Here is a 19,751-nt window from a genome sequence, read left to right as displayed (position 1 = left end):
AAAAAAAAAAAAAAAGAAAAAGAAATTAGAAAGGAACATGGCTTAACCATGTCTATTTAGACATAAGTTAATACATAGGACAAAGTTATCTATCCCTTCTCATAGACGTAATAACCAAACTCTCAAAATGGGCTTTTATTGGATATTGTTGTGATTAAGACTTTCCAATTTTTCCTTCACTATTATAATAAGCTATAGGAGATGTCTTGTTGTTCAGCTCCATATCTGCTGAATAGACTAACCAAACAGAAGCCGCCAGTCTCTGTAAGCCGTTCTTGCTCAAGAAAATAGTCCTGAGAACAGTCTAGAAACCAATCCTGAAACAAGTAAAACTTTTCCACGGAGAACGCCTTTAATTAAGCTGCTATTGTCACCACCACAAGTCTTAACTGTGCCATGGAGATACGTTTTGGTTGTACATTGAAATAATAGCATGTTTAATTAAGGTATTACAAAATGTTTCTGTTTCACTATATTCTCGGCAAAAAATGTTCAGTGTATCAGCGACAGTTGAGATTTAAAAAAAAAATCAACCCTGAATATAGCTAACATATTGGGATGAAAATTTCCCTCTAGGTGCCTTTCCCTCTGAAGCATCTAGATATTTTCCTTGTTAATAAGCAATGCTTTCGCATAAATGATTTAATTATATGGCTTTGTCACGCTGCTGACATAAAACATATCTGGGAAAGCAAGGATTGGATTCCTAAATGTCTGTAGGAAGATTTAGTGAAGATTCAGTGCTCATCACTCTTGAGCTCCCCCTGGTTGATGAAACCTGCCAGAAACCCATACAATAAAGACAGGCGTGCATCCCTAGAAGCACAGAGTGACGGCTCCGAAATCTTTCCTTCTAGTTTGGAAGGAGCGAGATGTTTCTTGTCTTCCCCAGCATGGCTGTGCCAATTGTCAGGTGTGTCACTGACTACGCAAAAGCTGTGGGGGTAGATCTGCAGGTGAGGAGGTACAAGGCAGAACAGCCGGAACCGGGGAGTGTCCAGGGGCACCTGCAGCCCCGTGATTCTGTGTTACTTGCCAGTGATGTGCCTCCTGGTGGATGTGATACTAATGCTCCTGGTTGAAATTCTGCAGGGAAACAAAGGGCCTCCTCTGTGCTGCTATATGGAATTTGGCTTTTTCTTGGACCTTTCAAGGTGTATGTTTTCTGGTTCTAGAGCTCCGTCTTGACGCACAGAAAGCAAAGCATTCAGTGGGCAATGGGAAGCAGAGATGAAGAATGCAACGGCTGGAAACACAAGCATTTGCCAGGATGTGCTGGGAATTTTTGCTGTAAAACACATCTGAGTGATAATTTCAATGTTTGTCATAAAACCTAGGATATTTAATGATGAAGGCATGTATCAGTGATGCACTTGATGCTGTAAATGATGTCCCTCAACTTGGATGTTTCTAAATATAAACCACTTCCTGTGGTCAGGAGCACCACCAAAACCTATTACTGAAACCAACCCTGATGAGGGGTACTCATGGCAGAAGAGTAAGTTGTTAACATTTCTGGAGGTACCATACCCATGGTTATACACATGTTTTCTTTCTAGCTATCCTTTGTTTTGCATCTTTCTTGTGCCCTACTTTTTAAAAAATCCGTTTCTATATTCAAAGCAGTAATAAATACTCAATGGCTTAGAAAGTGAAGAATTCTCATGACCACCACTAAATTACAGTTTAAAGACTCAAAACTACATTGTCTAAAATCTATCTTCAAGTATTCTTTTGTGACTTTGAGTACAACAGTAGTACCTTATTGCACATTGATTCCCAAGAAACCCTTTTTAAGAGTGTGGAATGACTGGACTCGGTGCAGGGCAGTGCACCGTCTGGAAGCCAGGCAGAACCACCTTGCCCTTGCGTTGCAAATCCCCCTGCGTGCCTGTGTTCAGGCGCTGCACCAGAAGCTTCTCATAGAGCAGCGGGTGGTACGCCCCAAGGGTGCAGGCTGCGTCGTAGTACAGCTCGTGGTAGTGGCACAGCTCCGTCTGCCGCACGGACGGGATGTATTCGTACACGTGCACCTCTCTGCACATGGACATCATGATGAGGATTCCTGACATGAAAACGAAAAATTAGAACCTAATGAACAACTCCACATGAGAGGAATGACTTTTTTTGGGGGGGTGGTGGTTGTGATGGGGTATGACTGTGGCAAGAGACACTTGCTTTGCATTCACTTTTTTGTTATTGTTACATTTGCAATGTTATAACTTCCATTAAGTGGTGTGTATGCAGTTCATGGAGTATGGGTGCATATTAAAACGTAATACTATATATATGTGTATCTATTCACTCATTCACTTCATCACTGTGGGCCTGGTAAGGAGAGATGAAAAGAAGTCAGTAAACTTAAGGGAACCACACTCTAGTGAAGAACAGATTTGCAACCCCCAAATCAGAGTCTCCTATATCACGTTCTACACACATGTCCCATCTGGTTTGCAATGGTGGGACTGTTACATTCCAAAGAAACAAATGCCATAAAAACTAAATTATAAAATAGTTGCTTGATTATAAATTGACTATAATACAGTTGTTCGAAAAGTTGTAACACAAAACTGTACAATGGACCAGCTCTTGTAAAATACTATAGTTCTCTGAATGGAAAGAAATGGAGTTAGAGGGACACAGAGTTTAAGATTCATATTAACAAAATTATTTTTCTCACTACACTATCACTGTTAAAGGTTTAATTTTTTCATGTTTCAAATAAACAGCTATAACAGCTAATCATCACTGAGTAGATTTTATTCTTTTTTTTCTTTTTTTTGAGACAGAGTCTCACTGTGTCACCCAGGCTGGAGTGCAGTGGCGCGATCTCCGCTCACTGCAAGCTCCACCTCCCAGATTCACGCCATTCTCTTCCCTCAGCCTCCTGAGTAGCTAGGACTACAGGTGCCCACCACCACGCCTGGCTAATTTTTTGTATTTTTAGTAGAGACAGGATTTCACCGTTTTAGCCAGGATGGTGTCGATCTCCTGACCTTGTGATCCGCCCACCTCGGCCTCTCAAAGTACTGGGATTACAGGCGCGAGCCACCGCGCCCAGCCTGAGTACATTTTATTCTTGATCTAGACTAATGGCTTTCTTTCTTTTCTCAACACCATCAGTGCCACTATTAACTTGAAAGTTAAAAAAAAACATGCTTATCTGTTTTCTGAAAGGGATATCCCTTGTTATAAAAAACATAAAGCAGCAGTTATTCTTGTTATATAGCCAACATTTATCTGAAGATGACAGTAATATTCCCTAATTAATCAACCATGTGTGCAACACAAAAATCTCATATCAGAGGAGTCCTGTATAAGGGACACTGGGAGAGAAGAGAGAAGGGGCCTAATTTTGCTGAGGGGATCCAGAAAGGTTGCCCAAAGGTGGAGAAGTGTGAAGCTCAAGGGGCTGCCTGGTAGAAGGAAACAGGAGAAGGGATACTGCTCCAGAGACAGCAAGGATAGCTTGCATAGAAGATGTCAGAGTCATGATACGGTGTCATAGTTGAGAGTAAAACACACTCTTAACAAAGAGAAGGGGATTATGCAGTTCAAATTCTATGCAGTCAAGTTGCTCTCAAGAGCGATGGTCAGAACCTCAGGTTACTGGATCAATTCCTCTTGTTTTTCTCCTAGGTCCTTCTACCACTTTCCTTCCTTCTTCCACGGCTGCCTGGCCGCTGCCACTCCCTTAGGTTAGCCCAAAGCATGTGATTCAGGCATTCAGGTGGCACCAATTGAGAACAAGGAAGCAGCACCCCCCAGATGCTCGGAGTGTCTGCACCCGTGGAGAAACATGAATGCAGGTGGTCAAAAGTTTGCCTCCTGATTAGTAATGACTGCTCTCAAACATTTTTTCTCCCCTGCATAAAATCATATACAAGGAATTCACATGGTGAATGACATCTGCCCATGGAGAATTAAATTCTTTTATTTCCATTCACTTGCCGACGTGGTGAAATCCTATCTCTACTAAAAATACAAAAAACTAGCTGGGCATGGTGGCATGCGCTTGTATTCTTAGCTACTTGAGAGGCTGAGGCAGGAGAATCACTTGAGCCTGGGAGGTGGAGGATGCAGTGAGCCAAGACTGCACCACTGCACTCCAGCCTGGGTGACAGAGTGTGACTCTGTCTCAAAACAAAACAAAACAACCCACAGACAAACCTAAACAAACAAGAAACGCTCTGGTGTGAATGTTCTCTGGTGGCTGAAGTTTTCCCAGAGCCTGTGTCTGTGGAGCTGAGGACAGCTTCATGCTTTCTAATCAGGGGCTACAGACCAAGTTGCTGTGCATTGCCCAGCACTGGGGGCTCCCTCTCACCTGGGTGTGACATCTGCTCTGCCAGCTCTGCACAAGGAACCACATTGAAGGAGGTGGACTTCATCATGGGCATCATTAATCAATATATTTATTACAACACTTTCCTTGCACATGGCAGGGAGGTGGCTCCAAGGGTGTCTTTTGCACAAAGTCACTGTATAACCTAGCAGTGGCACTGTACCCAGAAACCACAATTCTTTGCTACTTGGGCATTTCTATGAGCTACTAACACAATGGCATCCATAAGGACTGGAGTCAATTGTGTTGGAGTTGTGACCTTTGCAACTCTGGCTCTTAAACTGGATGGTTTTCAAAAGCCAATCTTATACTTAGGGGAGTATGTTAGCCATGCAGTTGGTCCTCCCCATGAAGCAGTAGTCCTCAAAGTTCAGCATAGAAAAGAACGACACAGGCAGCTTGATCCAATGCAGGTTCCTGGGACTTGTCTTCATTTCCAGAAATTCAGGTTCCATTGGTTTGTGCTGGGGTCCAGGAATCTGAATTTTTAACAAGCATTCCCTTTAGGTGAAAGGCCAGTTAGAGAAAATCTCCAAACTCTCACAGACCAATGCTTTTGTAAAACACCATAATGAGGAATTATGAGAAAAATGGTCACCTATTTGGATGCCATGGCTATGGGAAATTGCTGTAAGGTGTGTAAATCCTTCCAGTTTCTACAGTAATCTAGTTGCAGAGCAGTAAGACACGTTCCTGGACCAGTGCTGGTCTCGTCTCCTGCTTTAAAGAAAAGGTGGTTCGAACACACATGTTTTGAGAACTGCTGAGGAATCCCTAAGTTGTCTCATAGGCGGGAAGACATTCTGTATGTTGACAGCTAATCTAGATTTGAACTGCTACCAAATCCAAGTAACTCTGGGGAGTTTCCTTATACATCCTTGCTATCCTCTTGGACTCAGAGAGCTATCAGATGCTTGAATCTGATTGTTTTTCCAGAGACAAATTTTCCTCTTGCTGCTAGTTAACCGTTATATCTTAAATCATGTTATCTGCTAAATATACAATATAGATTTTGTCACAGACTATGCAAATAGTTATGCTTTCAATATATGTAAATAGGTACACTTTTAGTATTTTCTTATATAAGTACTCTATATTTAAAAAGAACTTCTTCAGCTTCAGAAATAGAGGGATTTGTCAGTTAGCTCATGGCAGTCCAAATTGAAAGCCAATAGATGCTATGAGAGTGGGCGTTTGACCTGAGTTTTCTGCACAGTTCTTCCTGATCTTTGCCTATTGGATACAGATTTAGCAACAATGATTTCTCCATCTTGTTTTGTAGTCTCATGAACTTGTGGCTGCCTGAAACTATGAACCATGGCTTGGAGCATCCTAAAATTAAAGTAACAGTAGAATCTACCCTGAGTGTTTAAGTGGCAGCCAGCTGCAGCCACTGATATGGAATTGGTATAGAGGCATCTTCCAAAAAAAAAAAATGAAAAAATTAATTTAAAACTCACTATGGAGTAAGGCGTGCAGTGGCTCACGCCTGTAATCCCAGTACTTTGGGAGGTCAAGGCAGGTGGATCACTTGAACCAAGGAGTTTGAGACCAGCCTAGTCAACATGGTGAAACCCTGTCTCTACAAAAAAAAAAAAAAAAAAAAAAATATCAGCCAGGCATGGTGGCTTGTGCCTTTGGTGCCAGCTACTTAAGAGGCTGAGGTGGCAGGATCACTTCAGTCCAGAGGTTGAGGCTGCAGTGAGCCATGATTGTGCCACTGCACTCCAGCCTGAGTGACAGAGTGACATCCTGTCCAAAAAAAAAAAACTAGTAATAAAAATAAAACTAATTGCGTTATGTGAAAGGTAGACAAGGAGATTTATGGTGTCAAAGATGTAGAATATTCTTTAATATTTTTCAGACAGCATGATCAATTCATTTAGCATATGCAGACTTTGCTTTTTAATTTTCTTTAAGGCTGTTGTTACACATAAATTTGAGTTTAGATTCAGACTCTGTCATATAATAGTGAAAATTATTAGTATTAAATTTCATTCCATCTACACATCAATTTTCCTAAGAGTTAATAATAGTACTTAGCAATACACAAACACTTGAAGAATAAATTTCTTCATACTTTGCAAAAAAGAACTAGGTAGATGTCAATGTTTGGACATATACAATAATAGCTCTTACACGGTTCAGAATGGGGTATGTGGGGAGTAGATACTGCAGGCAGGCAGAACGGGGACAGGATTAGGGAAGAATAGAGTCTTTAAGTGCTGTTTGAGGCCTCCTCAATTAAATTCAACATCTATCAAACTGCCCACGTTACTAATCATCAGAGATTTAGAGCACCTTTCTTTAAAAACAAAACGAAGTTAAACAAAACTAAAGATTTCACCTTTAAATTTAATGACAGGTAGAAGGCCCATGACCATTCTCAGGATGGCTTGAAGAAAGTATCCTAAACGTCATACTGAGAAAAATGTTTATGAACTACCATGAGATCTCTTCCGCAATGCCCCAATGCTGAGCCTTGTCATTCACAAATGACTACCAACAGCACACAGCTCTCAAACGAACTCTGCGTCACCACCATTAAGTTACTGTCAGTTCCCAACACACCCTTAGGTTCAATGATTCAATAGGAAGACCCAGTATCTAGCACAGAGTTTTACTCACGATGATGATTTATACAAAATGATACAAAGCAAAATCAGCACAAGCAAAAGGTGCACGGGGTAAACAGTCCAGGGGGCACCAGGTGCGAACCTCAAGAATCCTCTCCCAGGGAATGGCACAGGGACTGAATTCCCCCCGCACTGAGTTGTGACAACTGCTATGAACCAAATGTGTCTCCACCCCCCACTCACAGGTTGAGATCCTTCCTAATCCTTAATGTGATGGTGTTAGGAAGCGAGGCCTTGGGAAGTGATTAGGTCATGTGAGTGGAGCCCTCATGAATGGGATTAGTGCCTTTGTAAGAAAAGACGTTGTGGAGATGATTTCTCTCTGCAACACCACCATGTGTGGAACCAGCGAGAAGGCTCCGTCTCCGAACCAGGAAGAGAGTCCACACCCGGAGCCAAACTGACCAGTGCCTGCTCTCTAACTTCTCACCTCCAGAACCATGAGACAGAACTTTCTGTTGTTTAAGACATCCAGTCTATGGTATTTGTTATAGCAGCCAGAAATAATGGAGACAGCAACACAAATGAAATGTTGCCAACGAGGGAATCTTTTCAGAGACTCAGTACTCAGTGTTTTCATTTGAAACTGGTCATGTCAGCAGTCTCTGCCTGGCATGTACTAAAATTCCAGACTCTAGGAAGGAAAGCAAGTATCCAGCATAAAACACATTTCTTGCACAAACAGTACACACACAGTGAACAACGCTTATCAATTAGAGGGGTGGGAACCTTCCCAAAAAATCCAAGTTCCCAGACATCAGCCAAGGGCCAGTCTTGCAAGCACGCCTTCCTGAGGATAAGCAGTCAAGCTGGCCATGTTGTCTTTTCTGCCCTGATACCATATATGCACAAATTCAAAGTCTCACATTACTTCGTAATCATTTCCCCATGCCAGATTGATGTGGGGAATTCACATCTGGTTATGCTAAAAATGTTATTGATTCTTTTTTTATTTCCTCTCTTATGTCTACTCAGGACTACCCAAAATGCAAGGAGAATACAAATCATCTAATAATATGCAATTCAGTAAAGGACAGCTTTTAAAAAGCATTTAAGAAACTTTTATGTTAAGTAATTTTGTTTAAGGACTACCAAAAATTAACAACTTTAATCACTTATAAAAGTTTTACTGCTTTCAACATGAGGCTGGACTTTTTGATAGGCAGATCAAGATTTAGACACTTTTTAATGTTATTTTTCCAAGCCAATCAAATGGGTGTGGGACCAGCTGTTTAGAATCTTTAAACGGTATGAATGTTAAGTTTCTTATATGGCCAGTTGTTACAAATGAGTCCATATGAGGGATTCATTTGAAGAAAATAAGCATTAGTATTTTCTAGGCAATTATGACTCAAGAAGCATTCATTTGCTAAACTGTATACTTTTAAACGTTGTATAATGCAAGACAATTATCAAACCAATTAAAAAGCATTTCTACTGGTCTTTATAAAATGTCATGTTATATGATTCAGCATAATAAGCAGAATGAGCACTTATTTGTTCTAAAACCTGGATAAAAGGCAAACTTTGACACATGCTCAGATTATCACAAATTCTAGATGGCTGAGGTTTCCTTTATACATCTTTAATTGGCATATATAGATATATTTGATGTGTTATCAGAGCCTAGTATAATCATTTAGCATTTAGCTTAACTGTGGTTATGCCAAAACTATCTTGTTTTTCACTTGGCAGAATATTTAAAATAACATCCCAAATCATTGAGAAAAACAAAATTTTCTCCTTGATGAAACAGCCTTTCATTAAATAGCAAAATGAGCTATGGATATAAAACAGAACATAATACAAGTAACAGGAAAAGTACCAGTTTAAATCAGTTCTAATAAACACTTGAACATAACTCACACATGAAGTAAATTAGCAGTTTCTACGAGTCACCAATAGAACACTGCAGAACACTTTTCTGAATGAGGGGTGAGGGTGAAAGGCTAAGTGTATTAAATATGCCAGGCTAATAAAACTCTAGCAGCTGTTCTGTGGTTTCTCCTTAAATTCAATCATAAAATGGAAAATAATGAGAGCTACACCTGAGATTCTTAAAGAGATAAAAGTGACTTTTTAAGTGGCAGTTCTAGAAAATATTTGTAACTAAAAGATGCTTTGGAAATTTGAACCTGATGTCATTTAAGAAGACTCTACCACCCTAAACAAAATAGTATAATGCAAGAATAATACTGGAAGGTCAATTTTTAGCTCATTATTTCTTGTTACCACACACTCAGGATTCATTATTTACAGGAAAATACAAAAAGTTGTTCCTAACCAACAAAACTGTGACACATTTTACACAATCCGTAGTTTATTATTTTGTGCTAATGTTCTGAGTTTGGGTGACATATTAAAAAATGAGATTCCAAAAACCAATATAAAATGGAAAAGCAAGAAGTTATGACATGTTTTTAAGCCTATTATTCTTGTGCATATATAAATTAGCCTGAAATTACAGTGTTTGCACCTGTAAACTTCAGAAATATTAGTTATAATATTATGAGTAGTGGTTGCATTAAAAAAAGAAAAAATGTCAGGGTGGGGGTGTTGGTGGCTTCTGCAATGAAAAGAATTGGTAATTGTACCTTAAAAAGGAGTTCCACGTCCGTGTGTATGTTGGGCGGATCCCCTGGCTACAAGGTCTGTCTGCCTGTCAGCACTCAGGCTGGGAGCCAGGGTGGGTGAGGCTGGTGCCTGCTGGTGTGTCTGGATGCCCAACTGCATGCAGATGGCAAATCCATCCAGCCATGCTTGAAGACCCCAGGTGAGATCACTCACCTATAAAAATATGTCATTACGTGGGCAAAATAGAAGCTGCAGGACTCCAAGTAAATTATTCCTTATCCTCAGTCAGGCACATTTCAAAATGACTTCACTGCACTGAATAACAAGATAAAATCTCTACTATCCGACTAGGGATGAAAGAGAGAAATGCTCTTCATATGTGAACAAGTAGCTCCCAATGGGCTGAGTGTAAGGAAGCTAATGAGATGGAGAAGTTGTTCCAAAGAAACGAGTCCTTATGGATCATCTAAATTACCCTGATTCATGTTACATCTTTTTGGTTTTCAAAATACATGTGCAGTCCAATAATAAGTTTATGAATTCCTTTATTGCTTCTCTAGAGAAGGAGATAGTACATGCAATCCAATCCAATGTATCTACTAGTGTCCTTTCTTCTGTGAACCCACAGGACAAACATGGAGTCTAATTAGAAACTCAACTACATAATTCTTGGGAAAGCAATATATCAGCTCTTATCAACAATCATCAGCATGTCATACCCTTTGCACTGGCACTAATACTCCTGGGAATTTATCTTAAGGAAATAGTTTAAAGAAAAGCCTCTATAGTCACATACTGCACATAATCTATATTAACACATAAATATAGTAATGACTTGTCAACATAATTGTTCGATAATATCAAGCACTCTGAAACAACCAGAATACTCAACAACTAACAAAAGCATACATTATGATACACCTGTTTGATGTAATTATATGATCTCTGTAATGGCAAAGAAAACAAAAGTCTATTTTCACCTTGATTATAGGTTTTAATGAAAGAACAGCCCTTTTCTATTTGGGAAAGAGTCTTATTTGACCTAGCATAAATTTTTAGATGACACACATTACAATAATAGCGAATAGTAAATATTAGTTATTGTGTTTAGGCACATGATAATTCAAAGTTAAAGGTACTATCCGTATCTTCATTTTACAGATGAAGGAACTGGGGTTTAGAGATGCTAAGTAACTTGTTCAAGGTCATATAGCTATTCAGTGGTAGGGCCAAGATTTGATTCTGGTCTCTGTAGAATCTAAGGTCTTAGCCACAGTGCACACATAAAGTGACAGGTCAGGAGGGTGGCCACCCTTCTACATATGAGATCAGTTAAATCAAAGGTGAGCGTCTATAAGATGACATAAATTACAGCCTCCCATTCATTCATTTGTGTTTTCATTCAGGGAACGCCGTGCACTGGGCTGTGGTGCTTCACAGTGAGGGAGCCTCGTTCATTACAACAATGCTAAGATCTGGATGTGGTCAAGATTTGGAAGAGTATTCACTAAAGTCAAGTCACGATGGCAGTACCAGAAAATGGGGTGGAGTTATTTGGTGTTTTAAAAAATGTGTAAGCATTTAGTTGTATTGTTATTTTCTTTCTTTTTATAAAGACTGCAAAGTTCTAGGGGATTATTCAAAAAAGTTGCAAAGAGAAACTAATGAAGTAAGGCAGAGTCATTCTCTTCCTTAAGGTTTGGTGAAAGCTTTGGACACATACTTACGTGAGAATAAATAGTAACTCTAAACCTCCTCAGCCTTACATATGTTAATAAAATGGGATTTCTTAAAAAGCTATCAGACTTTTACTGAATTCCAAGTAAGAATCTTGATACCAAAAGCAAAACATATTTGCAAAGTTATGGTTTAAATATTTTGAAAAATAATTATCAATAATCCATATGCAACTTTGAGTCAGGTTTCCATGATAAATTGCAGTAAATAGTCAACTCTAATAATGATTCTTCAGAATATTTTGTTAGGTGGAGTTGCTCAGTAATAACAAAAATCTGACGTTAAAAACATAGAAAACGTGATTTAAAAATATTAATTTAGAAATTTGAGAGGGCTAACTTCAGTATACACTAGTTTTAAAACCTCAATAAAGATATAGGGAGGCAGAGCAAGATGGCCGAATAGAATCCTCCACCAATTGTCCTCCCAGCAGGAACATCAAAGTCAACAACTATCCACACAAGAAAAGCATCTTTGTAAGAACTAAAAATCAGGCGAGTGATCACAGTATCTGTTTTTAACTTCCTGTCACTGAAAGGAGCACTGAAGAGAGTAGGAAATTCAGTCTTACACTGCCAGCACCATGCCTCCTCCATCCACCAGCAGGGAGGAGAACCTGTGCACTTGTGGGGAAGGAAAGTGCAGTGACTGGGAGACTTTGCAGTGGAACTCGGTGCTGCCCTGTTACAGCAGAAAGCAACACCGGGCAGAACTTAGCCAGCACCTATGGAGGGAGCATTTAGAAGAGCCCTGGCCAAAGGCAAATCATCCATCCCAGTGGTCACAACCTGACCACTGGGATGGTAGTCTGGCAAGCCTCACTACCAGGGGCTAAAGTGCTCCTGTGTCCTAAGTAAACTTCAATGGCAGTCTAGGCCACAAGGACTTCCATTCCTGGGCACGTCCTAGTGCTGTGCTGGGCTCAGAGCCCGTGGGCCTGGAGGCATGCAACCCGGTTGAGACACAAGCTAGGGCAGCCAAGGGAGTGCTTGTACCACTCTTCCCCCAGCTCCAGGCAGCACAGGTTGCAGCTCTGGAAGAGACTCCTTCCTTCCTTGTGAGAAGAGGAGAGAGAAGAGTAAAGAGAACTTTGTCTTGCAACTTGGATACTAGCTCAGCCACAGTAGGATAGGGCACCAAGTAGAGTCCTGAGGCCCCCGTTCCAGGCCCTAGCTTCTGGATGACATTTCTAGACACACCTGAGCCAAAAGGGAACCTGCTTCATGGAGAGGACTCAGTCCTGGCAGGATCCATCATCTGCTGACTAAAGAGCTGTCAGGTCTTGAATAATCAGCAGTGGTACTCAGGCAGTACTCACTGTGGGCCTTGGGTGAGACTCAAGAGCCATGTTGGCTTCAGGTGACACTCAGCATTTTCCCAGTGGTGGTGGTTACAGAGAGGAACTCCTGCTTGAAAAAAGGAGAAGGAAGAGTAAAGGGCACTTTGTCTTGCAGCAAAGATACCAGCTTGGGCAAAGTAGGGTAGAGCACCAAGCAGGCTCTTGGGGTGCCAGATTCCAGGCCTTGGCTCTCACACAGCCCTTCTTGACCTGCCCTGGGCCAGAGGGGGGCCCCCTGCCTTGAAAGGAGAATCCCAGGTCTGGTAGCATTTACCATAAGCTAACTGAAGAGTCCTTGGGCCTTAAATGTACATTGGTGGAAGCCAGATAATGCTCACTGTGAGTCTGGGCTGGTAGTGGCCATGGGAGACACTCCTCTGCTTGTGAAAAGGGGAGAGAACAGTGGGAGAGGACTTTGTCTTATGCCTTGGGTGCCAGGTTGGTTGTGCTAAGTACAATATCAGGTAGACTCCTAAGTTTCCAACTCTAGGCCCTGGCTTCCAGATGGCATTTCAAGACCCACCTGGGGCCACAGGGAACTCATTGCCCTGAAGGGAAGGACATAAGCTGGCTGGCTTCATCATTTGCTGATTGTAGAGTCCTGGGACATTGAGTGAACATAGGCAGTAGCCAGCCAGTGGTTACCATGGTCCTTAGGTGAGACCCAGTGCTATGCTGGCTTCAAATCTTACCCAGTACAGTCCCAGTAATGGTGGCCACAGAGGTGCTTTTGTCCCCCGTTCCCCAGTCTAGGCAGCTCAGCACAGAGAGAAAGACTTTGTTTGTTTGACAGAAAGTGAGGGAATAAAACAAGTCTCTGACTGGCAATCCAGAGAATTAATCTGGATCTTATCCAGGACCACCAAGGCAGTACCTCTACAAGTCTGCAAGGGCCAGAGTGTTACTGGGCTCAGGGTGCCCCTTAATGCAGATACAGCTGAAGTGACCAAAAACTTAGATCATAATACCATACAACTCCTTTCAAAAACCTGGAAAGCCTTCTCAAAAAGGCTGGGTACAAACAAGCCCAGACAGTGAAGACTACAATAATACCTAACACCTGAATGCCCAGACACCAGAAAACATCCATAAGCCTCAAAACCATCCAGGAAAATGACCTCATCAAACAAATTAAATAAGGCACCAGTGACCAAACCCAGAGAGACAGACATACGTGACCTTTGAACAGAAAATGCAAAATAGCTCTTCTGAAGAAAGTCAGTGAAATTCAAGATAACAGAAAGAAGAAATTCAGAATCCTATCAGATAAATTTAACAAAGAGATTGAAATAATTAAATACAATCAGGCAGAAATTCCAGAGTTGAAAAATGCAATTGACATACCAAGGAATGCATCAGGGTCTCTTAACAGCAAAATTATTCAAGCAGAAGAAAGAATTACTGAGCTTGAAGACAGGCTATTTGAAAATATATAGTCAGAAGGGACAAAAGTAAAAAGAATAAGAAAGAATAAAGTACACCTGCAGGATCTAGAAAATAGCCTCAAAAGGACAAATCTAAGAGTTGTTGGTCTTAAAGAGGAGGTAGAGCACGATATAGGGCTAGAGGGTTTATTCAAAGGGATAATAACAGAAAACTTCCAAAACCTAGAGAAATATACCAATATTCCAGTATAAGAACACCAAGCAGATTTAACTTGAAAAAGAATACCTCAAGAAATGTAATAACCAAACTACCAAAGGTCAAGGATAAAGAAAGGATCCTAAAGGCAGCAAGAGAAAGAAAAACAAATAATAATAGCATACAATGAAACTCTAATATGTTTGGTAGCAGACTTCTCAATGAAAACCTTACAGGCCAGGAGAGAGTGGCATGACATATTTAAAGTGCAGAAGGAAAAACAAATACACTTTTATCTTAGAATAGTATATCCAGCAAAAATGTCCTTCAAACATAAAGGAGAAATAAAGACCTTCCACGACACACAAAAACTGAGGGATTTCAAGAAAACTAGACATATCTAACAAGAAATGCTAAAGGGAATTCTTCAATCTGAAAGAAAAGAATGTTAATGAGTAACAAGAAATCTGAAGGTACAAAACTCACTGGTAATAGTAAGTCCATAGAATATTATAATACTTAATTGTAGCCTGTAAACTATTCATATCTTGAGTAGAAAGACTGAAAAATGATAAAAAATAATAACTATAACAACTTTTCAAGACACAGACATTTAAAAAAAGATATAAAGAAAAACAACAAAAACTTTAAAAGTGGGAGGATGACATTAAAGTGTAGCATTTTTATTGGTTTTCTCTTTATTTATGCAATCAGTTTTGTCATCAGTTTAAAATAATGAATTGCTAAGATATTATTTGCCAACCTCACGGTAACCTCAAATTGAAAAACATGCAACAGGTACACAAAAAGTTCCTTTTATTCCCACTATTTTGAAGGGATTTTATCATGAAATGATGTTGAATTTTATCAAATGCTTTTTTGATAAAAAAGATTTTATCAAAGGTTTTACCTCATGGTAACCTCAAATTGAAAAACATGTAACAGGTGCACAAAAAGTAAAAAGCAAGAAATGAAAATGCCACCAGAGAAAATCACCTTCACTAAAAGTAAGACGAGAAGGAAGGAAAGAAGGAAGAGGAGACTGCAAAAACAATCAGAAAACAACAAAATGGCAGGAACAAGTCCTTACTTATCAATAATAACACTGTATGTAAGTGGACTAAAGTCTCCAGTCAAATACATAGAGTGGCTGAATGGATGAAAAAACAAGACCCAGTGATCTACTGCCTACAAGAAACACGCTTCACCAATAAAGACACACATAGACTGAAAACAAGGAGACAGAAAAAGACATTCCATGCTAATGGAACCCACTTCCCAACTGAAAGCAGGAGTAGCTACACTTGTATCAGATAAAATAGATTTCCAGCCAAAAACCTATAAAGAAAAGACCAAGTAGGTCATTATATAATGATAAAGGGGTCAATTCAGCAAGAAGATATAATGATCGTAAATATATATTGGACCCAACACTGGAGCACCCAGATCCATAAAGCAAGTATTACTAGAGCTAAAGAGAGAGATAGACCCCAAAACAATAAAGGTTGGAGACTTTAACACCCCACTTCCAGCACTGGACAGATCATACAGACTGAAAATCAACAAAGAAACATTAGACTTAATCTGTATCACAGACCAAATGGACCTATAATTATTTACAGGACATTTCATCCAACGGCTGCAGAATACACATTCTTTTCCTCAGCACCTGGATAATTCTCAAGGATAGACCATATGTTAGGGCACAAAGCAAGTCTTAAAAAATTTGAAAAAAAACTGAAATTGTATCAAGTATCTTCTCTGACCACCATGGAATAAAACTAGAATTAACAAGAGGAATGTTGGAATTAAAAAGATGAATTTTGGAAACTATATAAACACATGAAAATAAAATGGTATTCTCCTGAATGACCAATGGTCCAGTGAAAAAATTTAGAAAAAATTTTAAAGTTTCTTGAAACAAATGATAATGAAAACACAACATACCAAAACCTATGAGATAAAGCAAAAGTAGTAGTGAGAGGAAAGTTTATAGCTATAAGCATCTACATTAAAAAGTAGAACAACTTCAAGGAAACAACTAAATGATATATCTTTAAAAAGTAGAAAAGCAAGAGCAAACCAAAACCAAATTTAGTGGAAGAAATAATAGAGACCAAGCAAACTAATCGAAATTGAAATGAAGAAAATGATACAAAGGTCAATGGAACATAAAGTTGGCTTTTTGGAAAGATAAACAAAATTGAAAAAATCTTTAGCCAGACAAAGATAAAAAGAAAGAAGACCCAGATAAATAAAGTCAGAGATGAAAAAGGAGACATAATACAACTGATGTCACAAAAATCCAAAGGCTCATTAGAGGCAACTATGAGCAACTATACACCAATAAATTGGAAAACCTAGAAAAATGAATACATTCCTAGACGCATACAATCTAGTAAGATTGAGTTATAAAGAAATCCAAAACGTGAACAGACCAGTAACAATTAATGAGATCAAAATTGTAATAAAGTTTCCCAGCAAAGAAAGGCCCGGGATTCAATGGCTTTACTGCTGAATTTTACCAAACATTTAATGAACAGCTAATACCAGTCTTACTGAAACCATTCTGAAAAATAAAGGAGGAGGGAATACTTCCAACCTCATTCTACAAGCCATCCTGATACTAAAATCAGACAAAGACACATCAAAAAAGAAAACTACAGGCCAATGTCTTGGACAAATACTGATTTAAAAAATCCTCAATAAAATACTAGTAAATTGAATTCAACAACACATTAAAAAACCATTCATCACAACCAAGTGGGATTTATCCCTGGAATGCAAGGATGGTTCAACATATGCAATCAATCAATGTGACACATTAACAAAAGGAAGGACAAAAAACATATAATCATTTCAACTGATGCTGAAAAAGCATTTGATAAAATTCAACATCGTTTCATGATAAAATCCCTTCAAAATAGTGGGAATAAAAGGAACATAATTCAACACAATAAAAGCCATATATGACAGATCCATAGCTAGTATCATAATGAATGGAGAAAAATTGAAAACTTTTCCTCTAAGATCTGAAACATGGCAAGGATGCCCACTTTCATCACTGCTATTCAACATAGTACTGAAAGTCCTAGCTAGAGCAATCAGACAAGAGAAAGAAGTAAAGGGCATCCAAATTCAAACAGAAGCAGTCAAATGATCCTTATTTGCAGATGACATGATCTTATATTTGGAAAAACCTAATTAGAACTGATAAACATTCAGTAAAGCTGCAGGATACAAAATCAACATACAAAAATCAGTAGCATTTCTATATGCCAACAATGAAAAATCTGAAAAAGAGATCAAGAAGGTAATCCTATTTACAATAAGTACAAATAAAATACATAGGAATTAACCAAATAAGTGAAAGATCTCTATAATGAAAATTATAAAACATCCATGAAAGAAGTTGAAGAGGCCACAAAAATATAGACATATATTCCATGTTCATGGGTTGGAAGAATCAATATTGTTCATATGTCCATCTGACCCAAAGCAATCGACAGATTCAATACAATCCCTATCAAAATACCAATGACATTCTTCACAGAAACAGAAAAAACAATCTTAAAATTCGTATGTAATCACAAAAGACTCATTCAATAGAATGACCCAGAATAGCCAAAACTATCCTGAGTGAAAAGAACAAAACTGGGGGAATCACATGACCTGACTTCAAATTATACTAGGTTGGTACAAAAGTAATTTTGGTTTTTGCCATTTTTGCCATGCAGTTTCTCCATTAATAAGAATCTTATTAATATTGAAGTAAGCTTGTAATAAAAGCATAGTTTAATTTCATATTAGAATGTGTTTATATTGTGTCAATAATATAATTGTTCACATGTTTTGGAATTCATTAATTATAAGGAAAACAGAATCATTCTTATCTTTGATAAATTTTCTGTGTTCGTAAATTGCAAACTTCTGAAATCAGGTGTTTTTCCAACAATAAAATGACTTTTTTTGAAGAGGTTCTTAGAGTTTGCTTTCTTCAATGCTAGATCAATGTGTTCTTCAAATTTTGAAACCTATTGTTCTTTCGCTTTAAGCAGAAAAGGAAGCCCTGTTATTTTCAGAAAAACAGGAAGAATTTATTGGCTACAAACTTAAGTATTTCTGTCCAAATCTGATTTCACTAGGAAATCTGATTTTCTTTTCCATAGGAAATAGTGCACAGATCTTACAGCACCAAAGAAAAAGCTCAGCCCGGCCTATGGGGTACTGCATCAATGACAATTCTGATGTCAAAATATCTCCAGGCCTACTAACCAAGAAACATTCAGACTGGTGCACTGAACAGAAGTTGCTTCTATACTCCTTTTCCCTTTAATATTTATTGCTTTCCTTTTCTCAGCAGAAAACACACGTGCGTGCACGTGCACGTGCACACACACACACACACACAGAGAGAGAGAGAGAGAGAGACAGACAGACAGACAGACAGACAGAGTTCTTAATCCAATAAGACAAGACCATGTGATGTATGAGCCATCAAAGAGACTACTGGTACTGGGTTAGGGGTTGCTAATGAAAGTGCAAAAAGTATGTTATGCTTTTTGAGAGGAAGGTGTTGGCTGAATGTTTTATTCCATTTGGGCTGCTGTACTGAAATGCAATAAACTGAGTGGCTTATAAATGACAATAATTTATTTTTCATAGTTTTAGGGGCCTGAAAGTCCATGAACAATACGCGGCAGATTCAATGCCTCATGAGGGCCCACTTACTGGTTCATTGATGGCCATCCTTCTGTTGTGTCTTCACAGTGGAAGAGGCAAATGAGCTGTCTGGGGTCTCTTTTACAAGGGCACCAATCCTATCCATGAGGGAAGCTCCACCTTCATGACCTAATCACCTCCCAATAGTCCCACCTGCTAATATCACCTTGAGGGTTAGAATTTCAACATACAAATTTTACAGGGAGAAACATTCAAGTCGATCACACCGAATTTCATCTGCCCAAATGTTAGTGAGAGAATGCCTTCCTGAAATCAACGGGAGTTGGAACTTTGCTTGCTTTTTACAAACTTATACCCCACTAATCAGTATATCCAAGAATCTGGGTCCCAACTTGATAGGAACAAACAAAAATCCACTTTTGAGGAAAACATTTACAGTCCACACTGTTATGTATGTCATTTCACAATAAGTTTTAAGGACAAAACCTGAGTTCATTAGTAAAGTGAGTAAATTTTATAGTTATGTCTTCCAAAGAATCAAAAAGAATAATTGTGTTGATAATTAAAACATCCAGTAATGCTGGAATAGGCCAGGCACAGTGGCTCACGCCCATAATCCCAGGATTTTGGAAGGCCAAGGTGGGCAGATCTTGAGTTCAGGAGATCGAGACCATCCTGGCTAACATGGTGAAACCCCATCTCTACTACAAATACAAAATATTAGCCGGGCATGGTGGCATGTGCCTGTAGTCCCAGCTAGTTGGGAGGCTGAGGCAGGAGAACTGCTTGAACCCAGGAGGCGGAGGTTTCAGTGAGCTGAGATTGCTCCACTGCACTCCAGCCTGGGCAACAGAGC

At 39.2% G+C, this 19,751-nt stretch overlaps 1 protein-coding gene across 1 annotated transcript in view; it reads right to left on the bottom strand.

The window, feature by feature from the left end:
- Nucleotides 1-1,765: 1,765 nt before the first annotated feature.
- The window catches only part of ST6GAL2 (ST6 beta-galactosamide alpha-2,6-sialyltranferase 2), a 40,460-nt gene continuing 22,474 nt past the window's right edge, over nt 1,766-19,751 (bottom strand). The window contains exon 5 of the mRNA XM_011984680.1: nt 1,766-2,065. Coding sequence (XP_011840070.1) covers nt 1,794-2,065 — 272 coding nt within the window. The 3' untranslated portion in view covers nt 1,766-1,793. The remainder of the gene's footprint in view (nt 2,066-19,751) is intronic.

The sequence above is a fragment of the Mandrillus leucophaeus genome, unplaced genomic scaffold (assembly GCF_000951045.1).
Source record: "Mandrillus leucophaeus isolate KB7577 unplaced genomic scaffold, Mleu.le_1.0 Scaffold271, whole genome shotgun sequence".
NCBI lineage: Eukaryota > Metazoa > Chordata > Mammalia > Primates > Cercopithecidae > Mandrillus > Mandrillus leucophaeus.
Note: the sequence above shows the minus strand (reverse complement) of the source record. Positions and strands in the feature narration are given on the sequence as shown.